At 45.8% G+C, this 24,366-nt stretch overlaps 1 protein-coding gene across 1 annotated transcript in view; it reads right to left on the reverse strand.

Annotated features, from left to right (window-relative positions):
• Positions 1–21,686, reverse strand: part of LOC124545760 (basic proline-rich protein-like) — a 111,466-nt gene extending 89,780 nt beyond the window's left edge. Inside the window, exons 1-2 of the mRNA XM_047124703.1 lie at positions 21,578–21,686; positions 4,179–4,324 (exon numbers count right to left, since the gene is read on the reverse strand). Coding sequence (XP_046980659.1) covers positions 4,179–4,324; positions 21,578–21,686 — 255 coding nt within the window. The remainder of the gene's footprint in view (positions 1–4,178; positions 4,325–21,577) is intronic.
• Between the last annotated feature and the right edge of the window lie 2,680 nt (positions 21,687–24,366).

A 24,366-nucleotide genomic window follows, 5' to 3' on the forward strand; every position in this document is an offset into this window, starting at 1 on the left:
TAAGTTAGAGACCATATCGAAGTTTACAGACAGCAATTTTTCCAACGCGCCAGTCGTGAATGGGACAGAGAAATGGGAGGGGATGGGGGGTGGAGAAAGTAGTTGTAAGAGTGATACGCATCACCTATCACCGTACGGTGGCTCTGGGACTGTGAATGTACTCTTAGTTCTACACCACATAGCAGAAACGTAAACACAGGACAGTTGAACTTTCTGATCCGGTCACCTATAAGCGGATATTAATACGGGCTGTGTTCACCTTTCGCCTTTGCGATGGCTTGAACTTCGCTGACGGTGGAGGAATGGCAGCCCATTCTTCCTCAAGAGCCGAAGGTGCAGGAGCTAGCCATGTTGGATGCAAGCGTCTGGAGTGGAGACAGCATTATACACTAAAGAGCCAAAGAAACTGCTACACCTGCCTAATATCTTGTAGGGCCCCCACGAGCGCGCAGAAGTGCCGCAACACTATGTGCCATGGACTCGTATAATGTCTGAAGTAGTGCTGGACAGAATTGACACCACGAATCCTGCAGGGCTGTCCATAAATCCTTAAGATCACGAGGAGGTGGAGATCTCTTCCGAACAGCACGTTGCTAGGCACCCCAGATATGCTCAACATTGTTATGTCTGGGCAATTTGGTGGCCAGCGGAAGCGTTTAAACTCAGAAGAGCGTTCATGGAGCCACTTTGTAGCAATTCTAGATGTGTGGGGTGTCGCACTGTCCTGTTGGAATTGCCCACTCTATCAGAATGTACAATGGACGTGAATGGATGCAGGTAATTAGACACGATTCTTACGTACGTGTCACCTGTCAGAGTCGTATCTAGACGTATCATGGGTCCCATGTCACTCCAACTGCACGCGCCCCATAGTCTTACAGAGCCTCCACCAGCATGAGCAGTCCATGGATTCATGAGGTTGTCTCCATACCCGTACACACCCATCCGCTCGATGGAATTCGAAACGAGACTCGTCCGACCAGGCAACATGTTTCCCGCCATCAATAGTTGAATGTCGGTGTTGACGGGCCCAGGCAAGGCGTAAAGCTCTATGTCGTACAGTCATCAAGCGTACACGAGATGGGGTTCGGCTCCGAAAACGCATATCGATGATGTTTCGTTGAATGGTTCCCATGCTGAGACTTAGTGATGGCTCAGCATTGAAATCTACAGCAAATTGCGGAAGGGTTGCACTTCTGTCACGTTGTCCTGTTCTTTCAAGATCGTTTGCCCCCCTCTCATATTTCTATCGTACTCTGAGTAATTCGATTACCCTCTCTAATTGCATGCGGTGAAAAGTTGCTACTCCTTCACACGCGGACTTCCCACGCAGCGTCTCTCATTACCCGGGTGGTCCGGTGACAGGCAGGCCCTGCTGATCTTGAAAGGGTTAAGCCGACGGGTGTGAAGGAGTCGAGTGAATGCTTTCCAGACGCCGACATTGTCATAATAGCGGTGGAGACACGCCAGCAGGGGCCTCAAGGAGCGGCTGGGCTAGAGATTCCGTTACTCCGCAGAAAACACTTTCTGGCGGGCTACCAGCGAGGCGTGGGAATGACTTGTGTACCAAGGCAGTCTTGCCGGGCAAATTGCCGGGTTTTATGCAAAATCGTAACTGTGATTGGCTTGCTCAGGGCATAGCTCCGTGACGTAGCAAAATCGGCGCAGAAATTGGCGCGAAGAATCTTCATTGGTAGAATGGTAGTGGTTCGGCAATAGAGTGGAATTTTCCGCCAGTTTTCGAGTTGCGGATTGGAACGTTTAACCACAGCCACTGTCGTGGGGGCGGGAATGTTCTGTGTTCAGTTTGTATGGGTGCTCTTGTGGTAGTCGGCTCTCGCCTTTCGGTCGGAGTAAGTTACAAGACTGTGCTCTCGCTGCTCTGGACAGCCTGCCTTCCTTTGGCTGTCTAATATACTTTTATTTGATTGTAACTGTTTAACGAAGTTGCTGAAGTTTCGACTTCAACGTAACTTTCTGAGTACAGTTGGCAATTGAGCGTTCTGCGTACAAGCGGCCTATGTTGTCTGTCTTGGTAAGATTTGGCTAAAGTTGACTGTATCGGAGCTACTGTGTGATTTCGCTTGTTAAAATCAATCACTGTACCGTTAGTGATTGTTTGGCGAGCCTTCCTCGTCTCCCTCAGAGGCGCATTTGTATTGATAGGAAGTCTTTAGTCTGGAACAATCAGACCAAGACAATTTGTTTCGGGCTATACTCGTGACATTATCATCACCATGACAGGACGTCGAAGCAACCAGCCATCGCTTCCAGTACGCCAGATCGTGTCCTTGCAGTTAAGAAGACAGCTTGGTAATGTATGTCCGCAGCACCGGCAGTTTAGGGAATTTTGCTAGACGATAATCAGAGCTCCGCAGAGCACGCCTGTTCGTCTTTTCTAACTTTGTTCTGTCTTGGGTGTTCATTGTCTGATTTATCACTGCCGTAGTAGCAATTAATGTTGAGTTGGCTGGATGTTTCTCTTAAGATTTGAGTTGCAAGGAATTGGCTCCACATACCACTTCATCATAAAAGTCACAATCTAGTTTATGGACAACTTCACCTTCACAGCATTTATTTGAGTATCCAATTTGATGTATTGTAAATGTTTCATGTGTTTTGTTTATGATTTTGAGTTTAGTCATAATAAATGAAATTGTTATTTTGGACAGAACATTCATTCTGTTAATGGGTAGAGCAACCCCTTCATTTCTCACTATGTTACTGAAACTTTCCTTTATTTAATTAATGTCTATCAAATTAAATTATTGCAGGTGCAAAACTCTTTTCTACTCCACTTGCAGGGTCGATTACAGTCAGTTCGCGTTTCTTCTTAATCCATGTGCAACAGCAAAAGTAGGAGTTAGAAAAGGGGGTGGCTTAGAGCATCATTTCCATATGAAGATTCGAGAAGAATTTAGTGTTAAACACACTGCTAGCCCCGGCACCTCGCAACGGTACACTCGTGAAATGGTCGTACGGGAAAATCCGTACTTCATCGCTACCTCGGAGATGATGCGTCCCATCGTTCGTGCTCCGACTTTACCACGACGTTCAAACTCGCTTAAATGTTGATAACCTGCCATTTTAGCAGCAGTAACATATCTAACAACTGCTCCAGACACTTGTTATTTTACATAGGGGTTGCCGACCGCAGCGACGTATTCTGCCTATTTACATATCTCGTATTTGAATACGCATGTTTAAACTAGTTTCTTTGGCGCTTCAGTGAAACTCTTCCCCAAGACGTTACACTGGGTTCGTATCAGGACCATGGGCAGTTCAATGTACTTCCGGAACGCAGCTGTCTACAATCCAGCTGCTGTATGACAGGGTATACTGTTATGTTGATATAATCATCGTCTCTGAAACGCTATTCTGTTTTAAGGAGTACACAATACCGTAAATTATGTTCATATCCGCCTGAATTAGCGTCTTCTTAAGCGTAATAAGGGGGCCACGCCCTAACCACGAAAAACCCTTGCGGTAACCACACCTTCTCTGCGCTTCGCTGTTGACACTACACGCGATGACAGGTACCGTTTCTTTCCATTCGCCAAACCCAAGCTCTTCCATCGGACTGCCATAGGTTATAGCGCAATTAGTCACTCGCTATCAATACTTTACACTTCATTCACAGACCAATGGCATCGCTCTTTGCATCACCTCAAGAGTCGCTTACCACTGACTGCAGAAGCGTGTGAGTTAAGAGAAGCTGCTCTACCATTGTTCTCCGCTCATTTCAACTCCAGCACTCAGTCATTGTCCTACCTGGAGTGCTCTTAGCACTTCGTAACTCACGAATGATTCCTTCCGGTGATTTACTACATTTCAACTTCACGATCACATCACCAACAGTCGACTTTGCCAGCTTAAAGCGAGCAGAAATGACATTGCTAGTTTCATGATTCAGGTATCATCCACTGACTAGTCCGCGTTGGACTGGTCTATCCTGGTGTTAGTGCTTCTCTAGTGAAAACGTCCCACTCCCTCCACCTCTTTTTTTCTGACAGGAGCTCCTTAATCCATGTGCAACAGCAAAAGTAGGAGTTAGAAAAGGGGGTGGCTTAGAGCATCATTTCCATTCACAAGGAGACCGCATTAGATAGTTGTGTCCGGGTTATTCCGAGCAGATAGTGTACATAGAGGTTCGGTGACGTCTGTCGCAAATGCCTCACCGTAACCTCTATGCCTGAGACGACAACCTCGCTATCGCTGTCGTGGCCGGTGGCGCCGGAACAGCGCACCGGCCGCTTTTGCCAGCTGTGGTGCTTTGCCTGCACCCCGCCTCCCGGAGGCCGCCTATAGACCCCACCCACGCACCCTGAGACACGCACACGCACGTACACGCACACACGCACGCACACGCCCTCCGCGCACTCAGGCCTCCAGGCGCCCCTGTTTTTCCTGCCGATTCCCGCATGACGCCCCGCGATGCCAATCGATACGGCCGCCTCTCCCAGCCTGCCGTCGCTCCCAACACACACACACACACACACACACACACACACACACACACGGGGAGGGAGGGAGAGGGGCAAAGTCCCGGAAGGGAGACCACAGTCCGCGCCTACACGCCGGACTCCGCCGGCGTCGGGCGTTCCATTGCCAGCGTTCTGCAAGACAGGTCGTGAGAATGCGTGTCCTTTTATTCCTTCCAGTGCCGAGGGAAACGCTTCGCTCTTCACGGGCGAACAACATCGTCTTATATTTACGGGAGTGAAGTAGCTATATACTTGGTAATGTACCTAACAATTAACTCACAAGGGGACCGCTCCCACTAGTCATCAACCACTTCGCTCAAATTTGTGGTATAAAGAATAATAACTCTGTGGATCAAACAGGCAAAGGAATTTAAAGCAGATTTAAATGTAACAAAAAGTAGAAAAATTGCAGGCCTGGATGACATAAAACGTTGAATTAATCAAGTATGGCGGAATCATTTTAGGATTTTGCTTCCTTCATTTTTAAAGGTGTTTTGTTAGAACTGTTCTGTACCTAAAAAATGGAACACAGCTTAAGTAGCTTCAATGTTTAAAGAAGGCAGTAGGAAAGACACAGGGAATTTTAGAGGAGTAAGTTTACTAAATACTGGATACAAAATTTATATGAAAATTCTTAAAGACTACAAACTACCGCTGATTTAATAATCTCATAAGGTCAATGAGACTTCGGGAAAGGACGTTCATGTAATGATAATATATTTACAATAAAACAAATTATTGAAAAACATCGGAAATTTGGCTTACAAACCCGTTTAACACTTATTGATTTTGGGAAATACTTTGACAAGGAAAATATTGGAAATATAATGTTTTCCTAAACATCTTGTTAACAGAAAGTGACTATATGTAAATACAGGAATAGTTACAAGTTCTGGTTTGATAATGTCAGATGAAATTTTAGTAAATCAAGGTGTTCGACAAGGGTGCAATCCATCACCAGCTTTATTTAATTTGTGTGTATTGACGACTTAGTTATGAAATGGAAAAATGAAATATACTTAGGAATTCAAATAAAATCTAGTGTACCGCTAAATACTGTTATATGCTGATGACCAGATGATTATACACGAAACAGAAAATAATTTACAGAGAGCGGTATACACAGAGTGTTACAAAAAGGTACGGCCAAACGTTCAGGAAAAGATGTTATGTGGACATGTGTCCGGAAACGCTTAATTTCCATGTTAGAGCTCATTTTAGTTTCGTCAGTATGTACTGTACTTCCTCGATTCACCGCCAGTTGGCCCAATTGAAGGAAGCTAATGTTGACTTCGGTGCTTGTGTTGACATGCGACTCAATGCTCTTCAGCACTAGCATCAAGCGCATCAGTACGTAGCATCAACAGGTTAGTATTCGTCACGAACGTGGTTTTGCAGTCAGTGCAATGTTTACAAATGCGGAGTTGGCAGATGCCCATTTGATGTATGGATTAGCACGGGACAACAGCCGTGGCGCGGTACGTTTGTATCGAGACAGATTTCCAGAACGAAGGTGTCCCGACAGGAAGACGTTCGAAGCAATTGATCGGCGTCGTAGGGAGCACGGAACATTCCAGCCTATGACTCGCGACTGGGGAAGACCTAGAACGATGAGGACACCTGCAATGGACGAGGCAATTCTTCGTGCAGTTGACGATAACCCTAATGTCAGCGTCAGAGAAGTTGCTGCTGTACAAGGTAACGTTGACCACGTCACTGTATGGAGAGTGCTACGGGAGAACCAGTTGTTTCCGTACCATGTACAGCGTGTGCAGGCACTATCAGCAGCTGATTGGCCTCCACGGGTACACTTCTGCGAATGGTTCATCCAAAAATGTGTCAATCCTCATTTCAGTGCAAATGTTCTCTTTACGGATGAGGCTTCATTCCAACGTGATCAAATTGTACATTTTCACAATGAACATGTGTGGGCTGACGAGAATCCGCACGCAATTGTGCAATCACGTCATCAACACAGATTTTCTGTGAACGTTTGGGCAGGCATTGTTGGTGATGTCTTGATTGGGCCCCATGTTCTTCCACCATCGCTCAACGGAGCACGTTATCATGATTTCATGCGGGGTGCTCTACCTGTGCTGCTAGAACATGTACCTTGACAAGTACGACACAACATGTGGTTCATGCACGAAGTGTTCGTACGCTTCTCAACAACAGATTCGGTGACCGATGGATTGGAGAGGCGGACCAATTCCATGGCCTCCACGCTCTCCTGACCTCAACCCTCTTGACTTTCATTTATGGGGGCATTTGAAAGCTCTTGTCTACGCAATCCCGGTACCAAATGTAGAGACTCTTCGTGCTCGTATTGCTGACGGCTGTGATACAATACGCCATTCTCCAGGGCTGCATCAGTGCATCAGGGATTCCATGCGACGGAGGGTGGATGCATGTATCCTCGCTAACGGAGGACATTTTGAACATTTCCTGTAACAAAGTGTTTGAAGTCACGCTGGTACGTTCTGTTGCTGTGTGTTTCCATTCCATGATTAATGTGATTTGAAGAAAAGTAATAAAATGAGCTCTAACATGGAAAATAAGCGTTTCTGGACACGTGTCAACATAACATATTTTCTTTCTTTGTGTGTGAGGAATGTTTCCTGAAAGTTTGGCCGTACCTTTTTGTAACACCCTGTAGATCTAGCCAAAACGCAATATATTACAGCTTAACTATATGTGCAAATACGAGAAAGATAATGGCTTTCAAAGAAAAGAGTCCAACCAGATACGAAATAGTAACAAATGAAAACATTTTAGAACAAGTATTCCACTTTAATTGTCTAGGATATACTAGTTTTAACTTTGACGAAGACTTTGAGAAGAAGGTTAATCAATATCTTGCTATCTGAGGAACAATTGGAAGAACTTCAGGAAGAAAAAGAAGGAAAGAAATAGAAATGAAATTCTCTGAAGTTATGGCCGTACCCACTCTTGTATATGGTTCCGAATCGCGTACAGTTACAGAAAAAGAAAAATCACGTATACAGCAGCAGTGTTGAAATTAATGAGATATGTAAGAACTTTTAATAAAATTGATAAAATAAAGCATGAAACAATAAGATCAGATTTAAAAATCCTCTCAGTTAATAACAAAATACAAGAGAATGGAATGAAATAAAAATATCATGTTGATAGAATGACGGAAAACAGATAGCCAAAAATGATAATGAATTATCGGACGACTGGAAGGAGGGAACTCTGTAGACCTCGTGAGGAATGGATGAACGGTAGAGACTGGAACAGATAATTATAACACCTAATTTTTGTAACGAGATGATGATGACGAACAGCTGGGGCAGTAACGAAAGTGACTAGTGAGAAATCTCCATATGGTCAAGCGTTGAGGTAAAACAGCATTTTAGCGATGAGTCAAGCTAGACATGAGCCATGTATGTCAGCTGCTTTCGAGGCAGCGGTTGGCACAGCCGAAAGAGCATAAAACGTTGTGGGATTGATAATTACACAGAAATGTTTTTTCAAAAATATTTCACATATAGTCACACTGCGGATAAACCGAAATACCACTCAGCATATTGTATGTATTAATATTTTCATAAAAGGTGTGAAAAGGAAAACAGACAAAATTTGGGATTGCAAATAAATTTCCAAGAAGGAATTTTATGTCTTGCACTGGAACCTAGAACATAAAATTAGATGCTTTCGTATTATTTTAGAATTAATAATTTGTACGTGGTTTGTTGCCAAACTGGCCCATGAGGGAGAACCTTTTACATGGTGAAAATTTTGAACTATATGAAAACAAACGTAAATTTGCTACGAAGTACAGCGTGCACACGATTTATTCAAAGTTTAAACGTCACTACATATATTCGTGTCTGGTTATAACATGTTCGCTATACCTGTCATCTTTGGCAATGATGTGGCGCAGACGAAGCATGACCCACTGGAGTGTCGGAACATCGATGCTGTCGATGACCTTCTGAATGGCTGTTTTCAGCTCAGCAATAGTTTTGGGATTATTGCTGCACACCTTTTCTTCAATATAGGCTACAAAAATGAGTCGAATGTGTTCAGATCCGGAGAATACGGTGGCCAATAGAGGCCCATGGCAATGGCCTCTCGGTGTCCCAGTGGCAGAATGCGGTCCCCAAAGTGCTCCTCCAGGACATTAAACACTCTCCTGCTCCAATGGGGTCGAGCTCCGTCTTGCAGGAACCACATCTAAATCAGGCTCACTTTGGATAACGGGTATGAAATCATCTTCCGAAACCTTGACGTACCGTTCGGTAGTCACCGTACAATTAAGGAACATCGAACCGATTATTGCGTGACTGGTCATTGCACACCACGTCGTCACCCGTTGAGGGTGAAGAGGCTTCTCCATCGCAAAATGCGCCTCCCAGTCTCCCAAATGCGCCTATTTTGTTGATTGACGAACCCATCCAAATGAATTGGACCGACAACAAAGCGCGTACGCATGCACGTACTAATTCCAATAATGCCCCGCGGCCAACCGTGCAGTTTGAACGTCCTAACGCAAACCGTTCGGAAAGTAAGACGATTTTATTTTTATAGTTCAATAATTGTCACCCTCTATGAATGCCAGTCGCATTTGTTTTTCTATCAAAACGTTAAAACTATCATGTAATTGTAAAAATGTGGCGTTTATAACATGTGCAAGATGCCGAGAAAACTGCTGCTTCGCCTCTTTTCAAGACGATGAAAATCAATCCGTTGTAAAAAGAGCGAAAGTAGTAATTTTCTCGGCGTCAATTATCAGTTCTACTTATTGAACCTGTCAGTGATCAGGTCAATAACTTAAGGAAATTAAAATACATCATTAATATGAAAGAGTTGAGAACACAATTCATACTTGTTCATTTACTGCATTCTACCTTACAAATATAGAAAAAATTTAAAAAACTGTTTCATTTTTTCCTTCTGAGCTGCGTCTGCAGTCGGTAGCAAGGATATGATAGTTTCAACTGTGGCACAGTATTTCCATTTAATTTCTTAAGTACGATGGACGTTTTCGTTCCATCGGGCCCGGATTCTGCTCCTTGTGGTATATAGACCAGTGTCAGGTGTCAATTTATTATATTTCATAATCTAGTGTACACGAGCTTCTTGATCATAGTATATATTTTCCCATTCCTGTTTATTTCGCTGTGCGCCTTCAGCAAAAACTTGACGTTAGCCCTGTTTACGCGATATAGCTCCTGAAATGTTTCTATAATGTGGTATACCAGGAAATTTTTGGTGTCTTCGCATTTTTATAGCACCGATGCTGAACATGAATCTGATAAAATTCTTTTGCATATTTTAGTTGTAAATCGCTGCAAGTTCTGCAGTAAGGATCCTACTTCAGGGAGCTGGACGTGTCCCCTCGATTAATCACCTACAGATGCAACTTATGTAAGAAGTGGAAAAGCTTCAGCACATATTTGGCAGTGATGTACACTTGTGTGTGAACTTAAGGACGTAACTCTCGCATGATATATCACTGCCAAGCAACGTAACTCGATGAAACTAGAAACGAATATAGAAAAAACTTCTACAGTGTAGTGCAGAAGGTAACTGAAATAAATGAGCAACGAGACAAACAGAAATGATAGTTTCATTGAAAGGCAGTAAACACTGAAGTCATCACGATTTATGATGGTCCCTTGCACATTGCAAGAGGCGAGACATGGTTCTTAATAGGGAAGTTTGGAAATTTCTGATAAGGTCTTATTGTCCGCCCGGTTAGCCGAGCGGTCTAACGCTCGGCTTTCCGGAGCGGGAAGTAGCGCCTGGTCCCCGTCACAAATCCGCCCGGCGGACTTGTGTCGAGGTCCGGTGAGCCGTCCAGTCTGTGGATGGTTTTTAGGCGGGTTTCCATCTGCCTAGGCGAAAGCGGGCTGGTTCCCCTTATTCCGCCTCAGCTACACTACGTCGGCGATTGCTGCGCAAACAAGTTCTCCACGTACGCATACACCACCATTACTCTACCACGCAATCATAGGGGTTACACTCGTCTGGTGTGAGACGTTCCCTGGGAGGTCCACCGGGGGCCGAACCGCACAATAACCCAGGGCGGCTGGGGGGTGAAGGGGTGAAGTGGACTGCGGTAGTCGTCGTGGGGTTGTGGACCACTGCGGCTGCGGTGGGGACGGAGCCTCTCCGTCGTTTCTAGGTCCCCGGTTAACATACAACTTATATACAAGGTCTTATTGGACCAAACTGCTGAGGTCATCAGTCCCTAACCTTACATTCTAATAGATCTAACAAACCAACTTACCCTAAGGACAACACACAAACATACCCATGCCCGAGGGAGGACTCGAACCTCCGCGGGTCGGGGGGGGGGGGGGGGAGGGAGGGGGGAGGGGGGGGGAGAAGCCGTGCGGACCGTGACAAGGCACCCCTAGACCGCTCGGCTACACCGCGCGGCTCTTAGTAGGGTATGTGATCATTACAGACAGCAATGGATGTTCTGCAACGGCCCCCTTGCTGGTCACAAGGTTGGTAAAGAGTTCTTGTGCTAGAACGTTCCATTCCTCAACAAGAGCGGTTGACGGTTGTTGGATAGTCGTTGATACATGTGGACGTGCTGCCATACGTCTCTCTAATTCATCGCATATGTGCCCGATGATATGTAAGTTGGAGGAACGGACAGGCCAGTCCATTCGCCGAATATACTCTCAATTCAAGAGCTCCTCTACCTGCTCTGTCCGATACGCTTTGTCATCCATAAAAATGATGCCCAGGCCGAATGAACTTTGGGGAGGAGTAAAATGTCACGATAACGCTGACTAGTGACTGTAAGCCGATGCCGCTTCAGTCCAGAACCGCGCGACTGCCATTGTCGCTGGTTTGAATCCTGCCTCGGGCATGGATGTGTGTGATGTCCTTAGGTTAGTTAGGTTTAAGTAGTTCTAAGTCTAGGGGACTGACGATCTCGGATGTTAAGTCCCACAGGGCTTGGAGCCATTTGAACCAGTTTGTACGCCGATGCAACAAAATGCCTCTCCACACAAGAACATGTGACTTCCATAAAGATACTGTTCCGCAATGTTCCTCGGTTCATTATGTGTCCCTGCCTCTCGCCATATGAGGATACGTCTAAAATTACCATTCAGACCGAGTCTGCTCTCATCCGAGAAGAACGCATGACCACACTTCTTGTTGCTCCAGTCCCTATGCCCTTGGCACCATCACAAACAGTGTCGCTATGTGTGAGTGTCAACGGAACACAACGTACTGGTCACTAGGAAAAGAAAGCACCTCGTTGCAGTTGCCGTGTCGCTGTGGAGCGTGAGCTTTTTTGTTTTGTTTGTTTTGGTTTTAGGGCGCAAAACTGCTAGAGTCATTAGCGCCCAGTCCGTGACTTAGGAAACAGTAAAAAACCGAAACTGGAAACCAGCGGCAATGGGAACAAAAGCCATAAAATTGGAGAAACGAAAAGCAGAAGGAAGGCTTAAAAATCCACTACAGAAAGGGGTGGTTGTCCCAAAAAAAAAAAAACAAAAAAAAAACCTTCAAATGACTGACGTCATTTCACTGGCACTAATAAACTCGAGAACGCGATCGGCTGAGCGCGTGTCATCTGCTAAAATCGACGATATATCAGGCGATAGCTGTAGACGGGAGCGTAACGGATTAAAATAGGGGCACTCAATTAAAAGGTGTCTGACTGTCCACAGCTGAGAGCAGTGGGGACAGAGTGGGGGAGGATCGCCGCTTAAAAGATGTCGATGGCTAGAAAGACAGTGCCCTATCCGGAGTCTAGTTAAAATTACCTACTCCCGACGACGCGTTCGGGAGGAAGAGGTCCAAGCACAAGGAAGAGCTTTCACGTCCCGCAATTTATTATGGGGAAGTGTTGACCAATGCGAGTGCCATAAATGAACAACACGACGACATAAAACGCTCCGTAGATCGGCGAAAGCAACCGACTGAATAGCTGGCTGAAGAAGAGAGACTGCAGCCTTGGCTGCAATATCGGCCGCCTCATTTCCACAGATACCAACGTGTCCCGGGAGCCAGAGGAACGCCACCGAGACGCCCCCCAGGTGGAGCAAGCGAAGACAGTCCTGAATCCGGTGGACCAGAGGGTGCACAGGGTAAAGAGCTTGGAGACTGAGGAGAGAGCTGAGAGAATCTGAGCATATAACGTACTGTATCCGCTGATGGCGGCGGATGTAGTGGACAGCCTGGAGAACAGCGTAAAGCTCCGCAATATAAACCGAACACTGGTCGGGAAGCCGAAAGTGATTTGGGGTGTAGCCAACAATATAGGCACTCCCTACACCTAACGATGTTTTCGAGCCGTCGGTGTAAATAAATGTGGCTTCTGTCATTTGTGCACATAGAGCAGCAAATGCCCGACGATAAACAAGTGAAGGGGTACCTTCCTTGGGAAATCGACAAAGGTCACGGAGCAGGCAGATCCGGGCACGGAGCCAAGGCGGTGCTGTACCCCAAGTTGTCAAGAAGGTTTTCGGAAAGCGGAAGGAAAGAGAATGGAGCAGTTGACGGAAGCGGACTCCCGGTGGTAGTAGGGAGGAGGGGCGGCCTGCATACCCTACATCAAAGGAGGCGTCGAAAAAAATGTCATGGGCTGGATTAGCAGGCATGGAAGACAGATGGCTAGCATAACGACTCATAAGGACAGCTCGCCGATTGGACAGCGGAGGTTCAGCAGTCTCAGCATAAAGGCTTTCCACAGGGCTGGTGTAAAAAGCTCCAGACACTAAGCGTAATCCACGTTGGTGGATAGAGTCGAGACGCCGAAGAATAGACGGCCGAGCAGAGGAGTAGACTATGCTTCCATAGTCCAATTTCGAGGGCACTAAGGCGCGATAGAGGCGGAGAAGGACCACTCGGTCCGCTCCCCAGGAGGTACCGTTCAGGACACGGAGGGTGTTGAGGGATCGCAGACAGCGAGCCGAAAGATAGGAAACATGGGAGGACCAGCACAGTTTTCTGTCAAACATAAGACCCAAGAATTTTGCGACGTCTGAAAACGGAAGGTTGACAGGACCTAGATGTAAGGAGGGCGGAAGAAACTCCTTACGTCGCCAAAAATTAACACAAACGGTGTTACTGGGAGAGAAACGGAAGCCGGTTTCGATGCTCCAACAGTGGAGGCGATCGAGACATCCTTGAAGACGTCGTTCAAGAAGGCTGGTCCGTTGAGAGCTGTAGTAGATCGCAAAATCGTCCACAAAGAGGGAGCCAGAGACATCAGGAAGGAGACAATCCATAATTGGATTTATGGCAATGGCAAACAGTACAACACTCAGCACGGAGCCCTGGGGTACCCCGTTTTCTTGGGAGAAAGTACGGGAGAGAGTAGTGTTCACCCGCACCCTAAATGTGCGCTCTGCCATAAATTCGCGAAGAAAAAGGGGCAGCCGACCTCGAAACCCCCAAGAGAACAGTGTGCGGAGGATGCCCGTCCTCCAACAGGTATCGTATGCTCTCTCCAGATCAAAAAATATTGCGACTGTTTGGCGTTTCCGGAGAAAATTGTTCATGATATAAGTGGAGAGAGCAACAAGATGGTCAACTGCAGAACGATGCTTTCGGAATCCGCATTGGGCAGGTGTTAAAAGACTGCGGGATTCCAGCCACCAAGCTAAACGGTAACTCACCATACGCTCCAAAACCTTACAGACACTACTCGTGAGAGAAATGGGGCGATAGCTAGAGGGGAGATGTCTGTCCTTTCCAGGTTTCGGAACAGGAACGACGATAGCTTCCCGCTATCGTCTGGGAAAAGTACTGTCGGTCCAAATTCGATTATAAAGGCAAAGGAGGTAACGCAGACTATGGGTTGATAAATGTAGCAACATTTGGACGTGGATACCATCCGGTACTGGGGCGGAGGAGCGAGAAGAAGAGAGTGCATGTTGTAGTTCTTGCATGGAGAAAACAGTATTATAGCTTTCGCGATTTTGAGAGGAGAAAGCAAGAAGTTGCACTTCCGCTGCACGTTTCTTCGGGAGAAACGCTGGCGGGTAATTTGAAGAGCTCGAAATCTCAGCAAAGTGCTGACCCAACGAGTTAGACATTGCGACGGGGTCCACGAATGTATCATGCGCGACAGTGAGCCCAGAGACCGGGGAGAAACTAGGCGCGCCTGAGAACCGTCGGAGCCGACTCCAAACTTCCGAGGAGGGAGTGAAGGTGTTAAATGAGCTAATAAAGAATTTCCAGCTTGCCTTCTTGCTATCGCGAATGACACGACGGCATCGCGCACGGAACTGCTTATAGCGGATACAGTTGGCCAAAGTAGGATGGTGGCGGAAAACGCGGAGAGCACGTCGCCGCTCACGAATTGCGTCACGGCATGCCTCGTTCCACCAAGGAACTGGGGGGCGCCGGGGCAATTCGGAGGTGCGTGGTATTGAACGTTCCGCAGCTGTAAGAATAACGTCGGTAATGTGTTTGACCTCATCGTCAACGCTGGGAAAGTGACGGTCATCGAATGTCGCTAGAGACGAAAAAAGTGTCCAATCGGCTTGGACAAACTTCCAGCGTCGCGGGCGGATATATGGCAGTTGAGGCTGCAGTCTAAGGACACATGGAAAGTGGTCACTCGAGTGTGTATCATCAAGGGCGAACCATTCGAAGCGCCGAGCTAGCAGAACAGTACCGACCGCAAGGTCCAAATGAGATATATTTGTCGTGGAGGCAGACAAAAATGTAGGGACCCCAGTGTTGAGGCAAACTAGATCCGCTTGGTGGAAGACTTCTAGCAATAGTGAGCCACGTGGACAAGGATGTGGAGATCCTCAAAGCGGGTGGTGGGCATTGAAGTCCCCAACCAGCAAATAGGGGGATGGAAGCTGACCAAGAAGATGAAGGAGATCAGATCGTGCCATTGGTGTGGACGATGGAATGTATACAGTACAAAGAGAGAACGTGTATCCAGAAAGGGAAAGACGGACGGCGACAGCTTGGAAGGAAGTGTTTAAGTGGATTGGGTGATAATGGAGAATTTCATGGAGAAGTATCATGAGTCCTCCATGGGCTGGAATGCCTTCAACAGAGGGGAGATCATATCGGATGGACTGAAAATGAGGGAGAACAAAGCGGTCATGGCGACGCAGCTTTATTTCCTGAAGACAGAAGCTGACCGGCGAGTAGGATCGTATGAGGACCGACAATTCATCCCGAATGGCTCGAATGCCGCGGATATTCCAGTGGATAATGGACATAGGGTGAACACAAAATGGAGGAATGTGACCAAGGTCGCTGTCAACTCAACGACTGCTCAGAGCTTGCGACCGACAGCATGGAATGGCATTCAGCCGAAGGCAGAAGATCCTGATCCATAGGTTGTTCAGGAGCAGCTCCTGCCACCAGCGATCGGCCGGTTGATCGGCCGCCAGCAGTGCGCCTCAGCGACACAGAAGACGGCCGAGGGCGATTTCCGCCAGGTGGTGCTGTAGATGGGAAACGCCTTGGCGGAGAAGGAAATGAACTGGGTTTCTTCGCAGCCTTCTTGGAAATATGATGTTTAGATGAAGGAGGAACCGATGGGTGTGAAGTTGGGGTATGTAAAAAATCTTCACGAGTATGCTCTTTTTCGCCTTGGTGTCTGACTTTTGGGCTCGAGATTTAGCAGAACCCGATGAAGGGTGAGCCATAGAGTGGGTAGGCGAAAGTGGGGAGGTTGAACGGGCGATCTTTGCGCTGGCCGATCTGACGACCGTGGCACTAAAGGTGAGGTCGCAAGTCTGCGTGTCCGCCTCCTTTGTTAGCTGAGGAGAAGCAAGGACAGTGCTGTATTTTCCTGTCTGAGGCATGGTGGGCTGTCGACTGGCGAATAATTTTCGAGCAGCAAAGGTCGACACCTTTTCCTTCACTCGGGTTTCCTGGATGAGCTTTTCGTCCTTAAAAACGGGGCAATCTCGAGAGGAAGCAGCGTGGTCACCCATACAGTTGATGCAGCGAGCGGATGGAGGTGGACAAGCACCCTCACGGGCATCCTTGCCACACGTAACACATTTGGCCAGATTGGAACAGGACTGGCTGGTGTGATTGAACCGCTGACACCGATAGCAACGCGTAGGGTTTTGGACGTAAGGGCGAACGGAAATTATCTCATAGCCTGCTTTGATTTTCGATGGGAGGTGAACTTTGTCAAATGTCAAGAAGACAGTGCGGGTTGGAATGATGTTCGTGTCAATCCTTTTCATAACCCTATGAACAGCCGTTACGCCCTGGTCAGACAAGTAGTGCTGAATTTCTTCGTCAGACAATCCATCGAGGGAGCGTGTATAAACGACTCCACGCGAGGAATTTAAAGTACGGTGCGGTTCCACCCGGACAGGAAGGTGTGTAGTAGTGAGGTACGCAGCAATTTTTGTGCTTGGAGGGCACTGACTGTTTCTAACAACAGGGTACCATTCCGTAATCTGGAGCAAGACTTTACAGGACCTGCAATTGCGTCGATACCTTTCTGAATAATGAAAAGGTTGACCGTGGAGAAGTCGTGACCGTCGTCAGACCGAGAAACAACAAGGAACTGTGGCAACGATGGAATAACTGTCTGTGGCTGAGACTCATTGAACTTACGCTTGTGAGCTGACATAGTAGAAGATGAGGAAACCATTGCGGAAGAATCCCCCATGATTACCGGCGTCTCCGATGACGCGCTCCTCCCTTGTGGGGGCCCTCTCTGAGGGCACTCCCGCCTTAGGTGATTGTTCACACCTCAGGTCACACCTCCCGACAAACGGACGGAAGGGCCAATCAGCAGTTTCTGAAGGTATCAGCTCGGGTAGTCACCCCTCCCTGGGCCTGGCCGTTACCAGGGGGTACGTACGTGTCCTACCTGTCTACCTGGGGCGGGGAATTACGAGTTACCCCGTCACCGGCTAAGCATGGAAGTGCGTGGGTCGGCCTTCAGACACGCACAGGGAGGAAAAAAGAGAAAGGGAAAGGAAAGAAGAGGGGTCTCAAACGCTGCAGCGGAGAAAAGGGCAAAGAGAAGAGGGAAGGAAAAGAGAAGGACAGAGGAAGGACGAAGACTTGCAAGTGTAGAAAGCAAGAAATTTGGAATTACGAGTTACCCCGTCACCGGCTACGCATGGAAGTGCGTGGGTCGGCCTTCAGACACGCACAGGGAGGAAAAAAGAGAAAGGGAAAGGAAAGAAGAGGGGTCTCAAACGCCGCAGCGGAGAAAAGGGCAAAGAGAAGAGGGAAGGAAAAGAGAAGGACAGAGGAAGGACGAAGACTTGCAAGTGTAGAAAGCAAGAAATTTGTAACAGTTTCGAGCGTCCGTCTCCGGACGTAGGCACAAACCATACTCCCAGAGGGGGAGAAAGGGAGGGAAAGAGCCAGAGGTGGGGGGGGGGGCGAAGATGGGGGACGGGGAAGGATGCGGAAAGGGAGGGTATGCAGCCCGGAAAGGAAGGAGGGCCACATTAGCTCGGGGTCCCGTGTTCGCTACGCACGTACCCACGAAAGAGTTGTGGACCCCCTGGGGGGGGGGGGGGGGGGAGCGTGAGCTTGCGCGCCTTGTAGTCATGTTAAACGTGAATGCAATTGCTCTCTTTAAGAACGTAGGCTGCCGCGGCCGGTGTCATAGTGATTAAAATTCTTCTGGGTATTATGCCGCGTCATTGCTAAAAACTCACAACAATAATAAACTAAAACGGACGTTTTGGCCGCATTGCAGGGCCCTGAGGAAGGCCGTTGCATTTCGGCCGAAACGTCCGTTTTAGTTTATTATTGTTGTTAGTTTTTAGCAATGACGCGGCATAATACCCAGAAGCATTATAATCACCCAACTGCTCTCTTTGTTTGATGTGGGCCCCTTCTTGACTGTCACACAATACAGCAGCCATCTGATGCTGCAGTTCATGATAGTCGGCCACCTCCTCTCCTTTAGGCAGCACTGTCTGTGGTTCGAAAAAGTCCCCATGCACGTGGAAAAATGTTGTGAGCAATATCAAACTCCTGGGCTGCACTCTTCAAACTTCGCCCTTTTTGCAGTTTGCCGATAATTCTTGCACATTTTAAGTTATCCTTATGACTCTGGACCTTGTTGTCATGAAGAAAAACCACGACAAACTGCTCTCTGATTGATACACACCGCCTTTTTCCGTTCCAGGAAACGGCCTCGTACTGTGGAGCCAGCCCCATTTGGCGTTACAGTCACGCTGACCTCACGCAGTGTGACGTCCAGTTTTCTGCGCATGGCTGGCAGACGTCCCACAATATGCTCCCATATTTACTTTCAACTCCACCGAGTTGTTAATAGGTAACGTTACATTACCTATCTCGACCTTAAGTTTTGCAGAACAGTGAATATGCTGCGTAGTTCTGACAGCATTTCATTGTTGTCCATCAGGAAAGTGTTAGTTGGAGTAGATTTCAATGCTCCAATGCAGACTGTGATGAATTTTTTCTTGAAGTTGTCTGGTTTGTCTAGGCTATTTTCTGTGGCTGAACAGTTACAAAAGTATACATAGCCGGCATGAGATCTTTTCAGAGCGTGATACACATGGCGGTAAGTGCTGGTAAGTATATATAGTCGATATGAGACTAAAGAAAAATCAAGACTCTTTCATATGATTTATTCGACCTGGAAAAGAGAGGCAAGATGCAGGGAAACGCGTGTGATACGTAAAATGTAAAATAAACAAGATGGAGCAATAAGAGTTGAACACCAAGAACGAAGTGCTCGGATCAAAAAGGGTGTAAGACATGTATGTAGTCTTTCGCCCCTACTGTTCAATATGTACTTCAAAGAAGCTATGACACAAATAAAAGACAGGTTGAAGAGTGGAATTAAAATTCAAGGTGAAAGTATATCAGTGATAAGATTCGCAGATAGCATTGCTATCCTCGGTGAAAGTGGATAAGCAAAGTGATTCCTCTGTAATTTGCACATTCCATTCCTTTCTTGTGTATGGGACAAATTGTTTCAGTTTTCCAATCTCCAGGCAGGGTTTCAGTTTTCCAGATCATTCTGATAAGGTTATAAATTTCATTGTGTAGTTTGCCTCCACCCTCTTTTTGCATCTCTACTGATATCTGGTTCTCACATGGTGCCTTGTTGTTTTTCAGCTTTTGAATGGTGTCGATCACTTCCTGTTCTGTGATTCTACATTTGTCATTATTAATGGTGTTACTCTCAGACATTGCGTAATTGAAGGTTATGTGCGAATCAGTGCTATTTACCATTTCTGAGAAATACTCTTTCCATCCTTCTAGGATATCTTCAAGCTGCGTTAACATTTTGATTTTTATCTTTTATGAATAGGTTTTCACTTTGATAACCTCTCTTACTTTTCTTTGTATACTGAAACAACTTCTTTGAGTTTCCATTCCTGCTTTTCACTTCTATAGATACTAGGACTCCAGTTAGATATTTGCTTTTCTTTGTTCGTTGAACTCTTGCTGTTTCTCTTCTAACCGCCTTGAAGGTCTCTCTCCTGTCCTCACTCTCATTACTCTGCAGCCACAGCATCCCGGCTTCTTTCCTCTTTTGCACTGGTCTTTGACACTTTTCGTTGAACCATTTTTGTTTCTTCGTTTTCTTTTTTCTGCCCTGTGTTTTTTCTGTTGCCTCTGCTGCACCTCACCTGTTTCCTAGAGAAAAAATACGCCTTAATGGCTTACTCTGGACCCACATATTTGGAGGTACTAACCATATCGAAAGCAATTTTTTTCTTTCAGTCATGAGTCTTCAGTCTGGTTTCATTTTGCCCACCGTCTTCATCTCAGAGTAGCGCCTACAACTTACGTCCTAAATTATTTGCTGGATCCATTCCATTCTCTGTGTTCCTCTACAGTTCTTACCCTCTGGAGCTTCCTCTAGTACCTTAGACATCCCTTAATGTGTTAACAGATGTTCTACCACCCTAAATTTTATTCTTGCAGTGTTTTCCGTATATTTCCTTCCTCACCGATTCTTTGGAGAATCTCCCCATTCCTCACTTTATTAGTGCACCTAATTGTCAACATTTTTATGTAACACATCACTAATGCTTTAATCCGTTTCTTTTCTGGTTTTCTCATTGTCCATATTTCAATACCATACAATGCTGTGCTCCAAACGTATATTCTCAGAAATTTCTTTCCTAAATTACGACCTATGTTTGACACTAGTGGACTTCTCTTAGCCAGGATGCCCTTTTTGCCAGTGCTAGTCTGATACTATGCAGCAGAATTACGGAACTTTATCTACTTCGTGTTCACTGATTCTGATGTTACGTTTCTCCCTGTTCTCGTTTCTACCGCTTTTTACTACTTTCGTCTCTCTTGGATTTACTCTCAGTCCATATTCTGTTCTCATTAGACTTTTCATTCCATTCAGTAGATATGCTAATTCTTATCCACTTTCACTGAGAATAGCAATGCTATCAGCGAATCTTATCATTGATATCCTCTCACCTTGAATTTTAATTCCACTCTTGAACCTTTCTTTTATTTGTGTCATTGCTCCTTTGAAGTACATATCGAACAGTAGGGGCGAAAGACTATATACCTGTCTTACACCCTTTTTAATCCGTGCACTTCGTTCTTGGTCTTCCACTCTTATTGTTCCACTTTGTTTCTTTTACATATTATGCATCGCTCGTGTTTACCTGCACCCTGATTTTTTTTTTCCTTCAGAAAATCGAACATCTTGCACCATTTGACATTGTCGAACGCTTTTTCCAGGTCGAAAAAATCCTATGAAAGTGTGTTGATGTTTCTTTAGTCTTGCTTGCCAAGAACATCCCACTCGTAATAGCTGTAATTATTAGTCTGCGAATGAAATAAATATCGATGTAACGTTGTTCAGTATAGTGACCGTTGTAACCAATAAAATTATCTGCATTTTCACCCAGAACAGCCTTTATGTTTATGTAGATAATGGGATCTGGTAGCCAAAAAACGCCTGCAATTTGTCCGATAAGAGGATGGTGGCGTTTGCTACAACTGTTGATATATAGAAGAAACATATGTTTCTTCACGACCAGCTGCAGATCCTAGTCGGCAGGTGTGCAACGCCGACAGTAAATAAGTAAAGACGGATGCGGTGTGTGTGTGTGTGTGTGTGTGTGTGTGTGTCCGCAGCGCGCTGTGACGTCGGCTGGAGACCGCTGGCGGCAGGACACGGCGACATTGTTCCTCGCAGACGGCGGCGCTGGCTTCATGAATATGGTAACCGGCAGACCAGCGCAGCCCAGCGAGCGCGATAGGCGCCCGGCGCGAGGAGTGCGCCGCTTTCATTACGGCTTACACGCCTGACAGCTGCCTCGCCTGCGAGCTGCCTCCTCTTTTTATTTGCCGCACATTCCACCGCCGGCCCGGGCGCAGAGCCGTGAACGACGAGGGCCGATGCGGGACCGTCGAACGTCCACTTGACAGACCCGTCACAGGATTGTGACTGCAGTCACGATACGCCGCTAGTCATAAAAATAGCAGCACCAAGTACACAGAATGCAACAAACGTCAAACTGGCATAACGTGTACTACAAACTTTGAAACAAATACGCCAATTCTCTGACTGCCATGCTTCATGAAGTGCTAATTTGTGCCATCCTTTAACTTCTTATTCTTTTTCTTCTTCTTTCATCACAGTCTAGGCCATCGTTTCCCAACCTGTGGTTCGGGAACTCCCAGGGAGTTTGCAGAATATTTGGACAGGGTCGCCAAAACCCTTTTCCATAATGGCAGGTTTCGAGGTTAAGCCTGTTATTGTTCCCTTAATTTCTGCGGCATTTTCATAGTAGTAGTAGTAACAATAATAGTAATAATAATAATAATAATAATAATAATGATGCATAGAAGCGATGGAAAAAACAGATGCCTATAAATATCTAGGATACAGACAAAAAATAGGAATAGATAATACAAATATTAAAGAAGAACTAAAAGAAAAATATAGACAAAGACTAACAAAAATGCTGAAAACAGAATTGACAGCAAGAAACAAGACAAAAGCTATAAATACTTATGCTATACCAATACTGACCTACTCATTTGGAGTAGTGAAATGGAGTAACACAGACCTAGAAGCGCTCAATACACTTACACGAACACAATGCCACAAATATTGAATACATCACATACATTCAGCAACAGAAAGATTCACATTAAGCAGAAAGGAAGGAGGAAGGGGATTTATCGACATAAAAAACCTGCATTATGGACAGGTAGACAATTTATGAAAATTCTTTCTAGAACGAGCAGAAACTAGCAAAATACACAAAACAATCACTCATATAAATACATCGGCTACACCATTGCTATTTCATAACCACTTCTACAACCCCTTAGATCACATAACATCGACAGACACGAAGAAAATAAATTGGAAAAAGAAAACACTACATAGCAAGCACCCGTATCATTTAACACAGCCACACATCGATCAAGACGCATCCAACACATGGCTAAGAAAAGGCAATATATACAGTGAGACGGAAGGATTCATGATTGCAATACAGGATCAAACAAACACCAGATATTACAGCAAGCATATTATTAAAGATCCCAATACCACAACAGATAAATGCAGACTTTGCGAACAACAAATAGAAACAGTAGATCACATCACAAGCGGATTTACAATACTAGCAAATACAGAATACCCCAGAAGACATGACAATGTAGCAAAAATAATACATCAACAGCTTGCCTTACAACATAAACTTATAAAACAACACGTTCCCACATACAAGTATGCACCACAAAACGTACTGGAGAATGATGAATACAAATTATACTGGAACAGAACCATTATAACAGATAAAACAACACCACATAACAAACTTGACATCATACTCACCAATAAAAAGAAGAAATTAACACAACTACTCGAAATATCCATACCCAATACAACAAATATACAAAAGAAAACAGGAGAAAAAAATTGAAAAATACATCCTACTGGGTGAGGAAGTCAAGGACATGTGGCATCAGGATAAAGTTGACATTATACCAATTGTACTATCAACTACAGGAGTCATACCATACAATATCCACCAGTACATCAACGCAATACAACTACATCCACACGTATATATACAACTACAGAAATCTGTAATTATTGATATATATTCGATTACCCGAAAGATCCTAAATGCGATGTAACATATACCGTACAGTTAAAAGGAAGTCACGCTTGATCAAGGTCCACGTCACTTTCCATTTTTAACCAGACATAAAGTCTGAGAATTATTATTGTTTTAAATTAACCCTGCAATGCCCCTTGCTTTACATTTAAGAGCCAAAGAAAATGATACACCTGCCTAATATCGTGTAGGGCCCCTGCGAGCACGCGGAAATGCCGCAATCCGACGTGGCATGGACTCTATTACTGTCTGAAGTGGCGTTGGAGGGAACTGACAGCATGAATCCTGTACGGCTATCTATAAATCAGTAAGAGTACGAGGGGGTGGAGATCTCTTCTGAACAGCACGTTGCAAGGCATCCCAGATATTCTCAATAATGTTCATGTCTGGTAAATTTGGTGGGTAACGGAGTGTTTAAGCTCAAAAGAGTGTTCCTGGAGTCACTCTCCAGCAATTCTGGAAGTACGGAGTGTCGCATTGTCCTGCTGTAATTGCCCAAGTCAGTTGGAATTCACAATGGACATGAATGGATGCAGCTGATCAGACAGGACGCTTACGTACGTGTCATCTGTCAGAGTCATATCTAGACTTATCAGGGGTCCCATATCCCTCCAACTGCACACGCTGACACCGCTACAGAGCCTACAACTGCACACGCCCGCACCGTTACAGAGCTTCCAACTGCTTGAACAGTCCCCTGTTGATCTGCAGCGTCCATGGATTCATGAGGTTCCATATTCGAACACGTCCGCACGCTGGATACAATTTGAAACGAGACTCGTCCAAATACGCAACGTGTTTCCAGCCATCAACAGTCCAATGTCGGTGCTGAC

This window comes from Schistocerca americana, chromosome 8 (assembly GCF_021461395.2).
Source record: "Schistocerca americana isolate TAMUIC-IGC-003095 chromosome 8, iqSchAmer2.1, whole genome shotgun sequence".
In the NCBI taxonomy this organism is placed as follows: domain Eukaryota; kingdom Metazoa; phylum Arthropoda; class Insecta; order Orthoptera; family Acrididae; genus Schistocerca; species Schistocerca americana.